This window comes from Trichoderma camerunense (genome assembly GCF_050948025.1).
Source record: "Trichoderma camerunense strain CBS 138272 chromosome Unknown V8C40scaffold_7, whole genome shotgun sequence".
Taxonomy (NCBI): domain Eukaryota; kingdom Fungi; phylum Ascomycota; class Sordariomycetes; order Hypocreales; family Hypocreaceae; genus Trichoderma; species Trichoderma camerunense.
The window spans coordinates 342,930-360,878 of NW_028145363.1; the positions used below are offsets into that span (position 1 = coordinate 342,930).

Below are 17,949 nucleotides of genomic sequence, written 5' to 3' on the forward strand. Positions count from 1 at the left end.
ACCCAATTACCGAATTCTAGGCACACGATCCCTTCATCTTTTTGTGATTGGTTACACGTGCTCATGACGAGATTCTCAGCTGCCGATGGGACTGATTGATAAGCCTTCGGATATAGCCTCTACGTGCATAAGAGCCTAGAAACCAACCCTTGACCATATGAGCAGAAAAGCCAAGGAAAAGAGGCTTTTTCTTTTCTTTTCTCTTTTCTCAGGCCCGAAATGCGGGCACGCTAGTTGATTCGCGGAACGGCCACTCACGCCACTATTCTTTCGCTTCTATAGAGTGCCTTCCCTTCTATGTTCTTAGGCAGTTTTTTTTCTGGGTCACGAACTTGTGACTCTTTTTGTGTTGTTCGACGCTCGGTATTTCGGCTTGTTCTTTCTTCTTCTTCTACTTTTATTTGTTTGCTTGTGTTACACAACATTCAGCCTCACTTTGTTCATCACCGAGTATAACTTTTGTGAAGAGATATTACTAATAACGAGGCCCGTGTTGAGACATTGTTACTACATACTGTTTGTGACCATGTCGAATTGAGTCCCCGGCTGGTGACTTTTTTGTTTGTCTTTCTGAGACATCTCGGCTTCTGCGAGTGGCTGGACGAAAGGATCCGAGGTGGGGACCAAGAGGACAAGTCTTGCTCGTACTTTTCCTTGGCTTCCAGACCGGCTGTTTGAGTTTCTCGAGGTTGTCATTTCTTTCCGAGAAAACGCCAAGATCCTCTAGTTTCTTTGGTGACACATCGAAGCACCTTTTGACCGATAGAGACACCGAAAGAGAGAAGATTCATCAAGGATGGCGTCACAAGAAATCACAATGGGGACGGTGCCCAGTCAAGATGAAGTTGAAAAGAGGGCGCAGTTGCAAGATCATGCTGCTCAAGAGTCAGACAATGAGACGCTGCTCCAAGGTGTCGACGAGAAGAAGTTGGTGCGGAAGCTGGATCTTTACATTATCCCGCTTGTCATGGCCTTGTATCTGTTTAGTTTCTTGGACAGGTAAGGCGTCTCACTCTGAACTCTTTGTCTTTAACCTTGGAGTCGTACAGAAAAGAAGGCAGAGGTAACTGACAGTCTGCAGAGTGAATATTGGCAACGCTCGATTGTATGGCCTTGAGGAAGATCTCAACCTCTCATCCGAGCAATTTCAAGTCACCGTTTCCATCCTCTTCGTCACATACCTCCTGTTCGAGGTGCCCTCAAATCTTGTTCTCAAGCTATTTACCCCCCGACGGTGGATAGCCTTTATTGTCACGGCCTGGGGCATCATTGCGACTCTCACCGGATTAGTGGAATCCTATGGCTCACTCATTGCCTGCCGTCTGCTCTTGGGAGTTGTCGAAGCAGGCTTGTTCCCCGGTCTCAGCGTCTATCTTACCTTCTTCTACACCAAGCATGAGCTTGCCTTGAGAATAGGATACCTCTTTGTCAGCGCTGCTATTGCGGGTGCCCTTGGCGGGTTGCTGGCGTATGGCATTGGACACATGGACGGTGTTCGTGGCATGAGTGGGTGGCGCTGGATTTTCATCATCGAGGGCATCCCAAGTGTGGTCCTTGGTGTAGTCACGTTGTTTGCGCTGCCGAATGACGCGCCATCTGCGTATTTCCTCACGGAAGAGGAGAAGATCTTTATGGAAGAGAGACACAGGCGGGACTATGGCAATACAGCCTCTAGTCGCGAGTTCAGCCGACGAGACATGATGAAGGCTTTTACAGACTGGAAGGTCTGGGCCTTTTCGTTTGCCCAGTTTGGCGTGGATACTATGCTCTACGGTATGTTTCTCGTCTGGATATGATGTAAAAAAAAGGAAGTCTTTGACTAATCATGTGTCTAGGCTTCTCGACTTTCTTGCCCACCATCATTAGTGCTCTTGGCGAATGGACCACTGCTCAAGTTCAGCTTCTCACCATCCCATGCTACTTTCTGGGAGCAGTGGCATATATGAGCATAGCCATGCTGTCTGATCGGCTCCAGATGAGAGGAGTATTCTGCGTCATATTTGGCATGATAAGTGTACTCGGATATGCCGTCCTGTTGTCTGATACGTCACCCGGAGTGCACTACTTTGGTTGTTTTCTTGTCGCATGCGGACTCTACGTCGTTGTCGGTCTTCCAATTGCATGGGTAAGCTCTTATTATACACCCCAGAATAGTTATTAGGGAGAAAAAACTAACATCTTCAAACAGTTACCGAATAACACCCCTCGGTACGGCAAGAGAACGACTGCCACAGGGATGCAGCTTACCTTTGGCAACGCATCTGGAATCATGTCTGCCTTCATATAGTGAGTTTTCCAAACCATCTCTCTGTACATGCACTACATCTTATGTATTTGGCAGAGAGTTGCGTGCAATATTTGATCTAACAACCATGATCTAGCCCAGCGCTTGACAAACCACGCTTCATCCGTGGCCACGCCGTCTCTCTCAGCATGGTTGCCTTCGGCACCTGCGTCTACGGCTTTCTCTGGTTCTGGTTCTGGAGGGCAAACAAGAATCGCGATGCTGGGGAGTTGAGCGAAGAGCACCAAGGGCTCCCGGACGATGAGCTTAAGGAGCTTGGTGACGACAGCCCTCACTTCAGATACACGATTTAATGCACACAATGATAGCATTACGCTGGATAGATGATTAACGCCTTTGGTCAAGCCTGCTTTGTTTGTTTTTCTTAGTCGCAGTAACCAATTTACTGCGATGAGTTTTGGGATTATTACTTGCCCAGAACGTTTTATGGAATAGCTTAATTATTATGATAGAAGTAGCACATGCTACGATGTTTTAGATCGCAACAGAAACTTGTTTCAAAATTCAAAACTAGCATTACACATGTATAAGATGGCTAGCTACCTAGGTATGCTGCAAATAACAAAACAATTCCAAAGCTGTAGATTATTCATCATAACGTCATGTATCATCACTGCCTCTTCCTCACCACCGGAGGCCACTTCCTCGGCGGCATTGGCCTAACCACAACCCTGTCCTCGAACAATCGCCGTATATCGCAGAGCACTAAATCCTGCTTCACCCGCTCTCCATCGGTATACGCTCTCGTAAACCCTCGTTTCAAGTACTGTAGTTCCTGGAAGCGCCTCCAAGCCGAATTCTCGTAGTTCATGCTTCTCCGTTCCATGAAGCTTCGCCAGCGGCGGTACTCGTATTCGCGCGACCACAGAGCGTGCCATGGGTCGACGAGGGCTTGAGCGGATGGGGAGAGCGGGAGGAATGGCGTCCAGATGGGTCGGGTGATGGCTAGGAAATTAAAGGCGTGAAGTGTGGCGAGCGGTAGAGAGGCTTGAGCTGATGCGGGAGGATGAGGTTCTGCATGTGTTGGGGAGTTGCTGGTGAGTATTTCGCCATTTTGCTGTGGCTGCGCTTCAATGGAAGCCAAGTTGGACGTGATTTGTTTGTGTATTCTCTCTAAGATTTCTTGAATGTCTGGTGCATTGATGCCTAGGTCTTTGCGGAGCTCGATGGGGAAGAATTTGTGTTTGTGTAGACTGATTGTGTCCTCCTTGTCTTTGCACTCCGAGCACCACGAGTTCTCGCAGAGGGTGCAGTAAACGTAAGGATCGTAAATGGACTTATCGCAGACAAGGCACTGCTGTAGGGCAACGGACCCCATGTAATATCCATCATCGTCGTTCCATCGAACCTGAGGTCTGGTGAGTATGAACTCGGCCAAAACCCTGGCGTCTGTATCATATCCACCACGTGCAAAAAGGAGTATAGCGACGTAATCCAGCGTGAGCAGATGAATTTCCATCGTACGAGGGCCAGCAAGAAGCTCATCTATTCTAGCAATGATGAGTTTGTCCAGGTCGGGCAGTGCCTCGAGTTTGGCATCGAAAATCCCCATTGCATAGTCAACGGGAGTGAGCCCGGAGTGGCTAGGTTGGTCCATGATGGCGGAGAAGATGTCATTACCAGTCTCCTTGGAGATGGTATCGCATGCGGACATGAGGCGAGATATAATTGGCATACCTTTTCGGGACCGGGCCAGGGCAGGCACAAGGGTACCTCCCTGATAGTCTCTGTGAGTTAGATGTTCCCGCAAGCCCCAGCGCGGCTCAAGTAGCAAATCTATAATGGGCATGATATTTTTGTTGCTCGTATGGGCAGCAACCTGGATGGCTGTCTGCCACGTCTCTTCGCCACCAGGCCCCCTCTGAGCACGCAGCGGATCGGCACCCTGCTCAAGAAGCCATTTGACGTGCCTTGCTTCGGCATCTATTATGGCCCACCCAAGAACGGTAAGTCCAGTCTCATTGTCAACGGCGTGAAGATCCAGCCCATTGTTTAGCAACAATTGAAGGACTTTAAATGGTTTATCCCCCTTGGCATCAAAGATCCGGCTGAACGCGCTTGTAGTGCCAGCGCCATTGGGAAGATACATATCTGCTCCAGCATCAATCAACAGCTTGACCATGTCGAGATTCCCATGGCTGCAAGCAAATGAGAGCGGGGTGCAATTGTAGACCGTAGGCACATTGATCATATGAGGCGCAGCTTCCAAAACCATCTTGACAATGTCCATATCTCCCACATCACAGGCGGTGAATAGAGGTGATTCTTTATAGTAGTAGCTGACCAGGTCTACCTTGGCGCCCTTATCCAGGAGAAAGCGGACAACGTCCTTCTTCTTTTTATGGCATGCCGCATTTAAGGGGGTTTCAACCATGAACCCCTTTTCTAGCTGAAGATCGAGAAGATTCGGTTCATGCTTCAACAGAATATCGCAAATCTCGACATTGCCTTTTCTGGCTGCCTTGTGCAGAGGGGATACTCTTTCGCCGGAGTTGAGATAAATGCTCATATCTGCTCCATGCTCTAGCAAAATGGACACTGTTTCAACATCACCTTGATCAACAGCGCCTATTATACAGTGGTCCTCGTTTTCTTTGAAGTAATTGACGTCAGGAGGATGGCGGGACTCCAAGAGCTTCTTTATAATCTTGGGGATGGGAGGGCCGTCCCTCGTCACGGCTGTTTCAAGCAACGCGACGACGCCATAGCCTTCTTCGATAGAAGCATCTGCGCCATTTTGAAAAAGTAAATCCACGATGGATTCCAGGCCTAGATCCACGGCATGACCCAGAGCAGTATATGGAAACCAGTTGCGCCTAAAGTCATTCACCGATGCTCCATAGAACAGAAGCAGCTCAACCATGGACCTATCCTGAACAATAACGGCATCGTGAAGCGGCGGCACACTAACCATGGGCAGCAATCCAGGATATGCTCCAGCTTCCAGAAGCCATTCCAGCGCCGTATAGTTACGGCTATTGATGGCAAATCCAATAGCTGTAGTGCGTTTGACATGAAAACGTTCGGTCAGTGAGCTGACAGCATCCAGATCCAATCCTGGCCTTGTAAGCAGTATCCGAAGAAATTCTATCCTGTCGGCGCCATCGCTGGCAAGATGAATTGGTGCGAACCCAATCATGGTGACCTGATTAATATCTGCGTAAGGAAGAAATGCATTGAACATGTCGAATTTCCCGTCAAATATGCATCTTGTCAGGGGTGGCTCTCCACCCAGCATCCATGCTTCTGTGTCTGCACCAAAGTCCATGAGCAACTTGACAAGCTCAACGTTTCCAGCAGAGTATGCCCTTTCAAGCGGCGTAATCCCCCACATATCCGTAACGTTGAGCAAGGCACCGAACCTGAGTAAGAGCTGAGCAAGCTCGTGTCTGCCGCGAACGGATACAACGTGCAAAGCCGTGATGCCGTGTTGGTCACATATGTTTGGATTGACTCCATTGAGCAGCAATGTTTCGACAACGTCGTATACATTCTGATCTTGGGCCTTGGTCCCCATCAATCGATCCGAGGTAAGGCAAAGTGTGAGGGCCGTCCTTCCACCTTCGTCACGCGCATTCACATCGACATTCCATTGCAAAACGTGCTCGACCATACCACGATTTCCACTAAGCGCTGCTGCCATTAGAAGAGTATGGTCATGCAGGCCTGTGATATCCGGCCACTTTCCCGTAAATTTATCAGAGAGTTGAGCGTTTGGAAACGGCATATATCGGGTCCAGCTTCCGAGCCTGCTCTTCCACGGAGCTCGCGGGGACTCTGAGGCTGGAAAAAAATGTTGGATGACGGCAAGACAGCCCTCTCGAACCATGGCCATGATCGGATCCTCGGCCGGTAGAGCCTTTTCTTGGAGCTTTTCGCTGAGGAGCCACGCTTTCCAATGAAGCCACGTCTGGTACTGCGGGCAATCGGGAGACAGGAATCTTTGCAGTAGCGGAACCAATTGGGGATTGAGTGTCTTCAATTTGGGAAGATAGGTTAGCCAGCATTGAGACGCAAAGCCGTAAAACGCAGCCGTCTTGGCCATTCTATCCGAGGTACCTTCTCTGTCAGTCCACACGAGAGGCAGGCGTTCGCAAAATCGATCTTGAAGTAGGTATGTAAGACAGATGAAAGCCATGTTGGTTTGCCTGTGTTCCAAGGAAAGGTAGTTGCTTAGATGGCTTCGAACGGAAGGATGAACAGAAAAAATGAGGGAGTCGGCTGGGCTGACCCAGAACAAGTCTCCGCAATACTGTTGCATGGATTTGGCGAGGCTTTCCACTGGCATATCGTCTTGACCGTACAAGCACTCTAGAATATTGTCGAGTTGCTTGATAGAAAAAGCGAGGCCAATGCCTTCGGAGGCTATTAAGGTGAGAACTGTGCGCAGATGCCTTTCGCTGTTATTAGCGGATTGCAGTAAAGGCAGCATCTTCTGCTCATAGAGCTGTGCCAACTCGGTTGGAATGTAATCTTCTTGAATCTCTTGAACTGGGTTCAAACTAGTCGATTTCTCAATTTCGTCGGCCGCAAGTTTAGCATAGAGCCAATAAGCTCCTGCTTTTTGGATGACTCGTTCTTTGATCTTTTGTATCAGGTCTTGGTCTGATTTCTGCCTAGAGTTGGAAATAGCCAAGAACCTCTTGTTCAGGTATGTGGAGACGTCTTTTCTAAGATCCTCATCTGGTAGAGTGCAACATGAGGTAGTACTTGAGGCCGAATAGGTAGCGTCTGTCCATCGGCTCGTTATGACCAGCTTGACCTTTGTCGGCATGTCGAGTGGGTTGCTGGGGCGGCTCTCCGGCCCCATATTGATCGGCTGCCTCAAGTGCTCTATCAAGGCGAAAAATTCAGTGAAATTGGCTGAAGGCGTTTGCTCAAGTCCATCCACGACTAGATATATTGTGCGCGGCGAGCAAACTTTCCGAAATGCGGTCCATATTTCGGCATAGGATGATGAGTCGAGACGAGGACTGGATTCATCGGTGCTGCGGCGAAATTGGATAGGAACATGCAAAAACCAGTCTGGCCACTCCTTGATGAGCTTCCAGGTGAAGTATTCCCAGATTGCCGGTTTTTCTTCCCCCTTTTGACAGAAATAACTCATCACAACATCATCAGGCTTGGAGATTTTGAGATGGGTGAAAACAGCACGAGCTAGGTGTGATTTTCCATGACCGGGAGCCCCTATATAGAAGATTGTGCCACATTTTGGATCCGTAAGCCAGTTTTTGTAGATGGTGCCATCCTTGAACCATTCGCATGTGCCAGAGGCAACATATAGCTCATTTCCGTAATTGATATCTGACCAACCGCTTAGTGAGCGTAGAAAACTTTCTCTGGAGGCCGTTTCTTCCTCCTCCTTCTTCTGACGTTCACGGCTATGAAGGTCGTCGTCAACCTTCCAAATCCTTCGTCGAGGCTTGATTATTGGAAAATCGAGTTTCTTTATACCGGGAATCTCTTCAATCGGGAATGGTCGATCCAGAATCCGTGATGGTGCACGCGGGATTTTGGCGGGAAAAGTAGGTACGGTGCGTTCTGATAGCGTGTCCACCAAGAACTGGGAAAATATTTGCATAAACTGCATGAATCTGTCGCTAAATATGCTAGAGAACCGAGGCAGTTCCTCATGGCTGCACTCTATTATGTGATTTGTGTTTCCCTGTAGTTTCTCTTTCTGGCATTGGAGAGGAATGACCTATGAGGGTATCAGCAAGAAAATACTTGGTTGGCTTATCAAAGAAGCTGAGTAGACTCACCGGAGTCTTGTGAGAGTCTGTACTCGAGCCAGGGGTTTTTGAGGGTAGATTTTCCCAAAAGGACAGCAGCCGGAGGTAGCTAGGCTTGCATGCAATAAAAGTGGTGTTGATGCGGCTCACTATGGAAACGAATTCCCTGACATCTTCACTCTTAACTCCGTCCTTTGGACCAAAAGTGTCTATAGTCCCTTTGACTGATTGGAGAAGTGCTTCGGAATCTGTGTCGGCGTGTGGTGTGCCAAAGAAGACGACCCCGGCCAACGCATTCTTAGTCCGCGGATAACTTGGTGTCATAAAACACAACTGGATCGCCTACAGTTACAATACAGCAGGTTAATCACTTGATCAGCCCAGGTGAGAAGCGGATGGTTTTTTACTGACTTTCTTCACAATGATGCCTCCAAAGCCGTGGGCAATGAATATCAATGGTCTCCCCTATTAGACAGAGTAAGAAAGTGATTCAAAATCATTCACAAAGCATGGAGAGTCATACTGCAGATCTCTCGAGAGCTTGCTCCAAACAGCAAAGCAAATCGCTTGCATGGAAGGCTGGACTGGATGATGACAGGTTTGCCTCTACGTCGCCATTGTAGCTGAAGGAGAAGATGCGAATCGGCCTCTTTATGCGAGTGATGAACTCTTCGTCCTTGATCCATATTTTGCCCGTAGATTCGTCGTGCCATGTAGTTTCTGGATTGCCACCGTATCCATGGACGAAGACGAGACTTGAGAAATATTGTTAGCCACGATATCGCGATATCGTGAGCACGCGAGCCCAAGACAAGGCTGTATCGACGAGGCACTCACTCAACGTGTGGGCTTGCGCGGGATAGCCATATCAGTTCCAGATTGAAATGCACCATGTCAATACGCTGCGGATCTTTGCCACAGTATGTGTTTACTGAGCCTTGAGCAAAGCAAAAGGCAAATGAACAGTCACGGTGCTCTCCAGAAGACGAACGGTGAAGAGGACAACTTGAGGTAGGACGAATGGTTATGCCCTGACACAGGTGTTGTTTGTTTTACAAGCTAAGAAAGAGCCGCTTGCCAGTCGCATGACTGACGATGATGCCTAGCTGAGCCTCCAGCTGAAAAAGCTATGGTAGGACCAGAAGGCAGTCAGCCCTCTGCTATTGGCTGCATGATGGATTGTTGGCTAGCTGCCTGTAGCGCGCGGCCTTTGAGGCAGAGAAAGGCATCCATGCATGAAAAGGAAGCGGCGGGTATCAGATCAGCGTGAAGGGGGATTGATTCGATGACTTGATATCCTTCGGTCGCAGGTACATGGATGAGTCTGAGGGAGTTGATGTTACAGCGAGAGGCTGACGATGATGATGACCGGGGAGAAGAAATAAAAACCTAGAAAATAAAATCAAAATCAATAGTCAAAAGCCAAGTCAAACAAAGCTAAAATCATGTTCAGTCAGCCTTGTCTGACGGCGGCTCGTGCGTTCCAGATCCAGGGGAAGCGAAATCGAGTGTCTCTGGCGACGGAATGATGTGCAGAGTCTAGACTTCGAAAGTTTGAGCGACAGCCGACGGCGATACGAAGCTCTAGCAAGCGTCCAAGGCGGAGAGAATGAAGCGAGACGGAGGCGAGACTGTCGGGACGGGGCTCCGCACCAGCTGCAGCAAGCAGGCTTTTAGTGGTCAACGAGGTTGCTTTAGCGGTTCACGACTGGCATTAGCGGAGTTGGCATTGGCTCCAGCGGCAGTAGCTCCACTGTAGCTCCGCTGTAGCTCTTGGTTGCAGGTCTCCGTCGCACTAAATCCAGTCCATCCATGCTGCTTCAACTGTTTGATGCTGGTGAGAAATGACTGGAAGTATTACAGTATGTGACTCTACCAGCATGAATGCGACGCTGGAGCTATTAGCGCCTGGAACCTGCATGTGCGGGTTTTTGAATCTGACAATCACTCGACAGAGTTTCGCTCTAATACCCCGCTTGCGTGCAGCTTTGAATCCATTGATGCATCCATGCCGGAGCATGGAGAGCGGATGAGATGCGTATCGCAATGGTTGCGGCACCTCCTCGAGCTGAAGAGGAACGGGCAGGAATGGAAGCAATTAAAGGTCGGGTGTGTATCACGATAGGCAACGTGGAAATATAAATAAAATATCTGCTTGATGGTGCAAAGAGGTGCGGACGCTACAGCATATCCGTGATATCCATGGAGGTGCTAATGGCAAACCATCCGATTTCAAGGTTTGGCTTGACTAATGTCCAACGAGTCAATTGGACGGAAGCAACGGCTCGAAACCCTCCATCCCGGTCAAAATTTAATCAAAAAAAGACAACGGCGAAGCAATGATATCCTACAGGCCGAGCGGATGCTTGTTTTGATATGCATTAGCCAAGGAATGGCCTGCATTTTACTTTTGGTATGCATGAAACCTACTAACACGCCGTGCCTGAGATTGGTTCGATTGGCCTTCCCCCATGATAACAGAAACCGGCTTCCCCTCCGCCAGATAGCAATTGCTGCATATCTAGCATCTCTGCCGTTGTCTTTATTCATAAACAGCGTTGCATCCCTGATTCCGAAGATGCATGGATCGGACGGCTGGTGGTGTCTTGATTGCGTTTCTTCTCCCTTGGTCGACGCTGCGGTTGACGCCATCTTCTCCTCCCGTCTTGGTGCTTATCTCTCGATCCATTGTCTGGAAAGATACAAGAAGAAAGCCTACCCCCCATCTCTACGCGAATATCTTTCTTTCCAGTTCCTATCATCATCTATCTCACATCTCCATATATCTTCTCATTGGCATTGTCTTATTGCATCTACACGTACTCTGTACCTACTTACAGACACTCAGCTGGGGGAAAACACTCTTCATTCCAAACCACAGCCACCATAACACAAACCACTTACTCTTCTCTCAAATACACAACATGGCTTTCAAGATGCTTAGACATCTTGCTCTCTTGTTTGTCCTCCTCGGACTAGCCCTTGCTGAATATGGCGCCGTCTCCTCTGAAGTGATGGCGACGGCTATTCATGGCCAGCGAGGCGACAGTTGGACATATCACGACAATTCATCATCCACCTTCAATGCCTCCGCACACTCATCTCCGTCCTCCACCAAGACATCACCTTTCAATATGGACAAACGCCGATTCAAAACTGAGTTGACAAACATTATACTGCAGGAGCCCGGATTTGTGCTCCTCAGTGTCTCGTTTGTGCTCATTAGCGGAGGTATGGTGTTTCTGTAGGCACCTGCGAGGTGCTTTCTTGTATTAGTATGTGTGAGAAGATTGTTACCTTGTTTGTTTTTTGATGGGCATCAAAGACATTTTGTGATTGTTGAGGCGTTTTCATGGTACTTGGGAAATATGGGAGGGCGGCGTGCTTGGCGTACGTGTGGCTTTGGGCAACACTGGTTTAATCTGACGATCATGAATTATGGGAATGGGATGTCGTGTTTACCAAAACATTGTGAGCGTTTTTCAGCGAATGCTACAAGTTTACACAAGTCTGCAAAATATATTCAATGCATTGAAGCAGTTCTCAGCCGTCATATTCGTCTGCACTGTACATACCTACCTCCAAGTGCTTCGCTTAGATCTTAGACATTGGAGCTATATCCGCTACCCGGAAGCTATCAGTGATGTTGAGGGTGATTCTCATTCAGCTGCCGTATATATCCATGGATAGCAAATACATGGCACCTAGGGTATACTTTTCGGATAAAGGCTCTAAATTTGCTTACAGTGGGTAGACTGATTGACAGGGGATTGTTCTGTATCGGAAGCTCGGAAATAGAACGAAAGAAAGCAACATTGACGGTAGAAACCACTTGTAAAAAGGGAATATAGCTACAGCGGCATGTTTGAGCGCAACATGCACAAATCTCCAATATGCATAGGCCTGTTATTTGATGCTAGTCTTGGCCGGCTCAGCCAAATGTCAGACCTCAAACCACCAATTGGCGGAAACTACGTCATGGGCGTACAGACTCTGGGGTTCTGATCCAGGCACTTCAAAGAGACAGTCGAGATCAAGAAACGCTGCTTGCGGCTATCAAGCTGTATAATAGCTATTATAGTAGTCGTATGTTCGTCATAGTATAATCTATATCATGAGCATGGCTGCATAAACAGTATGTGTATCTTGTCTGTAATTGCATCTTAGTCCAATAGCAGGTACATACATGTAAGCAGGCAGACGCGGGCAGTATAAATGCACGTGGATTCGACCAGCTGCACTGATTTGGTATCAGCACGAACCGAGCTCATAGCATGGACCAACCCTTTGCAGCCACAAAAAGACCAACACGCAGCAAAGAGACGCTGTGGTACTAACTGGAGTGACATTGGCATAAGGCTGCAGTTGAAAGGCGAAGCTTGCTAGAGATCTGAACGCCTTGGCCCACCAAACCCACCAGAAAAGGGTGGCGTGAAACGTCCCGGTGACATGCACCTTCGACCTCAAACCTCGAACCTCAAACTTCATCGCATTCAACCTTCAACCTTTTCATCCTCTTGCGATTCCACTACCTTCGCATCGCCTTCACCGTTCCATCCGCAAGATTCACGATTCAAAGATCTAGGTCTATCTAGAGTCCAGATCTGAGATTGCGCTTTCGATTCTATCAAGCTCTTGATCGCAGCTCTCCCACCTTCGGCCCTGTCGCAAATCCCAAAGACAACCACCAACCATGTCGGACACGGCAATGGTGCTGGCCAATTTACCTCCTCCCGAGTCCAATCCTGAGACTCCGTCGGAGATGCCGTATGTTGCGTCCTAGTAGAGCTCACAAAGCTCTGTGCTGACAAGCCCTGGAACCAGCGGCACGCCCACAAGCACCACCACGTCTCTGTCGGCCCTGTCGACGACCGCCATCAAGGACGGCCATCGCGGCCATTTCCACACGGGCCTCTTCAGCCGCGGCCACCAGCACAACCCCTCCGCCACCAGCCTCGAGGCTGAGCGCGCCGACCGCATCTCGCGCCTGGCCGGGCTCGAGCGGGTGTCGACGCTGCGAGCGCCCCAACAGACTCCCAGCACCGGCCGCGCCTCGTCTCTGTCGCCTCAGACGACGCCGACGTCGACGGCCGGCTTCCCGCCCAACTACCCGCTGACGCAGCACCTGACCCCCGCCTATTTCGACAGCAATGGCCAGCCCGTTGCCGTGACCAAGATGAGTACCGTCGGTACCGCTAGTGCTACCGAGAGCCATCCTAGAACGATTGGCGACCGCGACGAGGACATCCTGAGCACCGACACAAACTACCGCGAGGCCGGATCTGTCACAAGCACTGGCGTTGATCACGATGCCATGGACGAGGATCTCGAGGGCATGGGCGCCCACTCGACCGGCTTCGAGGACCGCATGAGCGACGACGGCTCGTCTCTCGTCGGCTTTGGCGAAGGTGCCGGCAGCACCGTCTCCGGGCCCATCTATCACCGCCGTCCGGCTCCCGGCGCCGCATATCAATGGGGTCTCGAGCGGACCAACTCGGGCATGAGCGACGCCAGACGAGATAGAGACTCGTATATGTCGGCAAGCGGCGGCGACACGCCAATGAGCGCCGCAGCCATCCAGGAGCGTCAGCATGCTCGCATGATGGATGGCGTGGCCACGGACGGGCCGCCTACGAACCCGATTGCCCCGGACCAGGACGTCTTCGTCGACACAACCTTCAGAGGACCGGTTCCCGTAGGCCGCCAGCCTGGCAGGGAAACTGCGGAGAGGATCATGCAACGACTGGATAGCGGCGAGTCCAGAGCGGGACCATCGGGAATGGGCAGCCCAGGTCGGGGAGGCGACAAGCTGGGCAAATTCTACTTTGAAACTGACAAACGGGATGATTAACGAGGGAGACGGAGAGCGTTTATCATCTTTCTATCACTCTTCGAGTTTATGTATGATTCTGATTTCTTTTCTTTTTTCAGACTGGGAATTCGGGCAGGCAAACGGCAAAAGACACACAGCACCGCAGATATGATAACTTCGGTCTACGGTGGTAAACAATGAAACACTCTGGAAGGGGGGCGTTGTATCACTAGTACTTCTATTCTTTCTTCTTCCTTTGCCCCCCTTCCTTCCTTATTCGTGTATCCATTTCCTTCTTTGTCTTTTCTACTTTTCGCTAGGAGTCACGTTTGATGTGTTTGACGGATCGGGAATTTGCTTGCTGGGATTTGGTAGCTCTGGGATTGATCAAAGGTATTTCGGCTGAGCCGGGACGCTCTCCTACGTATACGCACTACCTAGGATGGAATAAGAAACATATTGATAATTAAAAGCATCAGGCTATCTATGTGAACTACAATGCGTTTATGACCATAAGAAGACAACAGGAAAGTGCGGCACCAAATCTAAGATGAATAGAGGGAAACAAAGCTGCATAGCGTAAACACTAAATTCTAATAGAAAACAGAAACCCAAACGAAGGGATTATCGACATCATCCTCTGCCAAACATGTTCTAACGCATCTAACCACCTCCTTTTAGGTAAATATATAGCAAAACGAAACTCTAAGGCAGCAAAAAGCAATGCTCGGCTCAAATGACAGTTAAAAAGGGGAACCCCCAGAATCCAATGGGGGTAGATAGAGCGCAGAAACAGAAGGATGAAGAATAGGGAACCAACATTTTTGAGACAACGCCGTGGACAAGAGCAGGAACAAAAAAAGACAATAAAAGATCCCCCAGGCCAACCACCCTCCTCCTTTCTCTGCCTCCCTCCTGAACCAGGCCATGTGCGATAAATGAAGCACTTTCAGTCCGCATGGCTGGCATGCTACCACCCTGTTCCGTGAAACTCCAAACAACCAAATCCCCCAGCCGTGAGAAAAGCCGTCATCCTCGATACGAAATATGAAAGAAACTGCTGAAAAAAAAAGCCCCCTCTCTCCTGTGATACTGATAGTATCTAAGCGTGATTGTTAGACTGGACTAACGGTACTGGTGTTCTATCTAAGCATATGTAGATAGGATGACTGCGGCGTTAAAAACGTCGCGAAAAAAACGTATATGGATATTGGAGCCGTTGATATATATAACGGCAATGATATGCTGTGTGCTGATGAAAAGAGTTCGGCGCTGTGAACCTTTTTGTTTTTGATTTAAAGAGTCTTTTATGAAAGAGGAACCATTACTAGGAACGGGACTTTCTAGAAAAGCAGAATGATTTGGTAGAATCAAAACTCTTCGAAAAAAAGAAAAGAGGAAGAAAAAGAGGAAAGAAGAAAATCGCCATGAGATAAAAGACGCTGAAAAGAGCAAAATCAGAAGGCCTCATCATGTGCAGGGAAAGTCGAGACCCATTCGCCTCGCAACCCTTTGCCAGTCCCAAACAGCCACCCAGTCGCCTTGATCCATGAGCGCCCACACTTCTTCAAGCAACTCCAGGACGCGATCGCAGTTCTTCAAGCCTGTATACCCTCGCACTGCCCTGACGGCTGCTTTGATGCGGTATCGTTGGTCGGGTTCGAAGCAAGCCGTTCCAATCACCAGGCATGGGATCAAAAGGAGAGTCTGTGATGGATCCGAGGGCTTGAATGATTCCAGGAGCCCCAGCGATTCGTCAACTGCCAGTGTGATCCGCTTGTCATCTTGCGCCGGTCGACGGGCGGGTGGCGGAGATGAAGGCCGCTGTCTCTGTGCCTCGGATGGCAAATCTCCTTCGTGCATAGAGCTGGTTCTTGAGGGATGACGAGTAGATGGAGCGCTGTGCGTCGTCTTCGAACGGGAGAAGGGATTGCCCGCTCCCATGAGCGGAGAAGCAGCCGTGGTGCCAATGGCCGCAGCCATCGAAGCTCGTCGCGGCTGTGGGTTCGACGGCATTGAAGAAAACACAACCGTGGGCAATGAGCCAATGGTGCTACGACGACCAGGAAGGGCCGAAGGAGGGTATATCGTCCGGAACAGATAGACCCATAGCATCTGCTTGTACAGCAGCCCGACACGATCACGGCTGTCGCCAGACGGCCAGCGCGGCGTCCACTCCCTGATGGCAGCATCAATCTCAGCAGCCTTATACAGACTGGTGTAGTCTACAAGGGGGTCAACAGCGTTGGCCATGTTGACACGGATTGCGTTTCGAATGCTGGTAATCTCGGAGAGGTGGCGGAATAGCCCATCAGCGACTCCCAGTAGGCGTGGAGGATGAATAGGCATCGTCGGCTCCCAGTCCTCCGACGCGAGGCGCTCCGTCTTCTTTTCAGGGTACCAGAAGAGATCGTCGGCATAAATGTGATACTGGAAAAACTCCGTGATAAAGGTGAGAAAGTTTGAATCCTCCGGAGGTGAGTGCTGCACTAGGGACTTGTACGCCTGCAGATGAACTCTGTGGTCGCCTCGCGGGTTGCCCTCGGCTCGAGTCTGGAGGAGTAGGCACATCATCTGGCCGTACCTAGCAGCCAGAATTGTCTTGTACTCAGGGTCGTTCTTGTCCGTCTCTTCATTCATCTCGGCATACATTCGTCTCATGCCCTCGTCGTGGTGATACTCGGAGCGTTGCTCCAGCGTCTCTTTGCTCGTGGAAGGGTTGTTCTGAAGAATCTTCATGCCGTAAGGCGTGTCCCAATCAATATGCTTGCTACTAGCCGCAAGTATCGAGTGCATCAAGCCCTGATGCCGATTGGCGAGTTGCAGTATGATGTCCTTGAAGGCGTTCTTGGCCTCTCCTTCAACCGTCAGCACATTGCTGAAGTGGTTAACGTAATGTTTCCAAAATATTTTGTCCTCGGTGGTTTCCACGCCATGAAAGATGGGCTGCATGGTTATAATGGGTAGGTTCTCCCATCGCTGTCGTTCTACTGTGAGGGTTAGTTAGATGGTTCGGAAGCCCGTGGTGTTGCTATGCCCAGATTCTTTGCTTTCAAATCTGGTTCAACGTACCCTCTTCAGCCCTTTCCCTGCCGCTCTTCCAAACTTGTTTTTCATGATATCCTTCACAGACGACGGCGTTCTTCTCACAGTTCATGCCTATTAGCCCAGCCGTATGTTAGCGTGAGTACATGACTACAATGCTTTATGAAATTCGAATAGAGCCTGCGTACATCTTGGTTTTGCCTCATCACACTTCTTCTTGCGTTTCCTACAGGTGATACACCCAGTCTTGGAACGACCCTTAGTAACTTTATTCGCACTGACTATCGGAGTCAGGGGATGTTTCCTCGGTCGTCCGCGGGGTCTCTTTTGCTTGAGCTGGGGACCTCCCAGCAGCTCGTTCGGCGGCGTTTGCGACAGAGGGGCTGCGATTACATCCTCTAAATTGATATCGTCGTCGATCGGTTCTAGTTTTGGAATGGCGAGTGCTTCTTCGGAGCCTTGCTCCCAGTCCCAATCTTCTTCGCCCTCGTCCGGATTGGCATAGCTGGGATTCCAAGAGTCTACACAGGACGACGACGATGCAGAATGATGGGCCGTGGGTGGGACAGACGAGTTGTCCAGGTTGGCGTCGGTATTGGAGCTCACCGGCGAGAGCTGCCCCATCTGAAGAGGTGCCGTGGAAATGCCTGCTCTCCATGCAGTCTCGGTAGGAGACGGCGACGGCAGCACCATCCCATCATAGGATCCTTCATCGGGGGACATGCTGTTATCGTCTGACTGGGTAAAGTCTTCGTTCGTCACGATGGCGAGCGTATGTTCCATTACACGTCAATAGCAAGCACATGCCCAATCCAAGTTGGTATTCGGGAAAAAAGCGTTGGCACGTGGAATAGGCTATTCGAAGAGAGAAGTAAGAGGTGGGGGGAGGTAAGAGATATTGAGAAAGAGGCTTGAGAGGCAGAAATCAACAGCGATTGAAGCTGACAAAAGCTCTTCTCTCTCTCTTTTGTGCTCTGTCACTTTTCTTTTCTTTTCTTTTTTGCCGGCCGGCGTAGAAAATTCAAGGGTGGAGGGCCCGTCAGGCAGGAGTGGTT

General features: G+C 49.7%; 5 protein-coding genes across 5 annotated transcripts; 3 read left to right on the forward strand and 2 right to left on the reverse strand.

Annotated features, from left to right (window-relative positions):
- The first annotated feature begins 175 nt into the window (after window positions 1-175).
- On the forward strand, window positions 176-2,841 carry V8C40DRAFT_242342 (major facilitator superfamily domain-containing protein). Its single transcript, XM_083215197.1, has 5 exons — window positions 176-999; window positions 1,082-1,773; window positions 1,836-2,125; window positions 2,189-2,286; window positions 2,382-2,841. Exons 1-5 carry the CDS (start codon window positions 797-799, stop codon window positions 2,596-2,598), a joined length of 1,500 nt encoding a protein of 499 aa, XP_083074077.1. The 5' UTR covers window positions 176-796; the 3' UTR covers window positions 2,599-2,841.
- On the reverse strand, window positions 2,778-9,568 carry V8C40DRAFT_242346 (ankyrin repeat-containing domain protein). The gene is made up of 5 exons (XM_083215198.1): window positions 8,875-9,568; window positions 8,561-8,792; window positions 8,449-8,502; window positions 8,068-8,379; window positions 2,778-8,006 (listed from the first exon to the last, which is right to left on the reverse strand). Exons 1-5 carry the CDS (start codon window positions 8,928-8,930, stop codon window positions 2,916-2,918), a joined length of 5,745 nt encoding a protein of 1,914 aa, XP_083074078.1. The 5' UTR covers window positions 8,931-9,568; the 3' UTR covers window positions 2,778-2,915.
- A 306-nt stretch (window positions 9,569-9,874) lies between these two features.
- Window positions 9,875-11,882, forward strand: V8C40DRAFT_242349 (uncharacterized protein). The gene is made up of 2 exons (XM_083215199.1): window positions 9,875-10,450; window positions 10,541-11,882. Exon 2 carries the CDS (start codon window positions 10,620-10,622, stop codon window positions 11,283-11,285), a length of 666 nt encoding a protein of 221 aa, XP_083074079.1. The 5' UTR covers window positions 9,875-10,450; window positions 10,541-10,619; the 3' UTR covers window positions 11,286-11,882.
- Window positions 11,883-12,298: 416 nt separating this feature from the next.
- Window positions 12,299-14,427, forward strand: V8C40DRAFT_242351 (uncharacterized protein). The gene is made up of 2 exons (XM_083215200.1): window positions 12,299-12,804; window positions 12,862-14,427. The coding sequence occupies exons 1-2, from the start codon at window positions 12,731-12,733 to the stop codon at window positions 13,886-13,888; spliced, it is 1,101 nt and encodes a 366-aa protein (XP_083074080.1). The 5' UTR covers window positions 12,299-12,730; the 3' UTR covers window positions 13,889-14,427.
- Window positions 14,428-15,068: 641 nt separating this feature from the next.
- On the reverse strand, window positions 15,069-17,937 carry V8C40DRAFT_201101 (transcription factor domain-containing protein). Its single transcript, XM_083211981.1, has 3 exons — window positions 17,083-17,937; window positions 16,922-17,008; window positions 15,069-16,839 (listed from the first exon to the last, which is right to left on the reverse strand). The coding sequence occupies exons 1-3, from the start codon at window positions 17,675-17,677 to the stop codon at window positions 15,320-15,322; spliced, it is 2,202 nt and encodes a 733-aa protein (XP_083074081.1). The 5' UTR covers window positions 17,678-17,937; the 3' UTR covers window positions 15,069-15,319.
- Window positions 17,938-17,949: the final 12 nt, after the last annotated feature.

What these genes read in the sequence shown, in the direction of transcription:
- V8C40DRAFT_242342 (XM_083215197.1), top strand. Translation starts at nt 797, where the DNA reads ATGGCGTCACAAGAAATCACAATGGGGACGGTGCCCAGTCAAGATGAA. An exon ending in TCGGTCTTCCAATTGCATGG is followed by an intron (nt 2,126 to 2,188) that starts GTAAGCTCTTAT and finishes ATCTTCAAACAG; the next exon opens with TTACCGAATAACACCCCTCG. An exon ending in ATCATGTCTGCCTTCATATA is followed by an intron (nt 2,287 to 2,381) that starts GTGAGTTTTCCA and finishes ACCATGATCTAG; the next exon opens with CCCAGCGCTTGACAAACCAC.
- V8C40DRAFT_242346 (XM_083215198.1), bottom strand. Translation starts at nt 8,930, where the DNA reads ATGGTGCATTTCAATCTGGAACTGATATGGCTATCCCGCGCAAGCCCA. An exon ending in GAGGCATCATTGTGAAGAAA is followed by an intron (nt 8,380 to 8,448) that starts GTCAGTAAAAAA and finishes TTGTAACTGTAG; the next exon opens with GCGATCCAGTTGTGTTTTAT. An exon ending in CAGACTCTCACAAGACTCCG is followed by an intron (nt 8,007 to 8,067) that starts GTGAGTCTACTC and finishes ATACCCTCATAG; the next exon opens with GTCATTCCTCTCCAATGCCA.
- V8C40DRAFT_242349 (XM_083215199.1), top strand. Translation starts at nt 10,620, where the DNA reads ATGGATCGGACGGCTGGTGGTGTCTTGATTGCGTTTCTTCTCCCTTGG.
- V8C40DRAFT_242351 (XM_083215200.1), top strand. Translation starts at nt 12,731, where the DNA reads ATGTCGGACACGGCAATGGTGCTGGCCAATTTACCTCCTCCCGAGTCC. An exon ending in GAGACTCCGTCGGAGATGCC is followed by an intron (nt 12,805 to 12,861) that starts GTATGTTGCGTC and finishes CCCTGGAACCAG; the next exon opens with CGGCACGCCCACAAGCACCA.
- V8C40DRAFT_201101 (XM_083211981.1), bottom strand. Translation starts at nt 17,677, where the DNA reads ATGGAACATACGCTCGCCATCGTGACGAACGAAGACTTTACCCAGTCA. An exon ending in TGATGAGGCAAAACCAAGAT is followed by an intron (nt 17,009 to 17,082) that starts GTACGCAGGCTC and finishes CTGGGCTAATAG; the next exon opens with GCATGAACTGTGAGAAGAAC. An exon ending in CAGGGAAAGGGCTGAAGAGG is followed by an intron (nt 16,840 to 16,921) that starts GTACGTTGAACC and finishes TAACCCTCACAG; the next exon opens with TAGAACGACAGCGATGGGAG.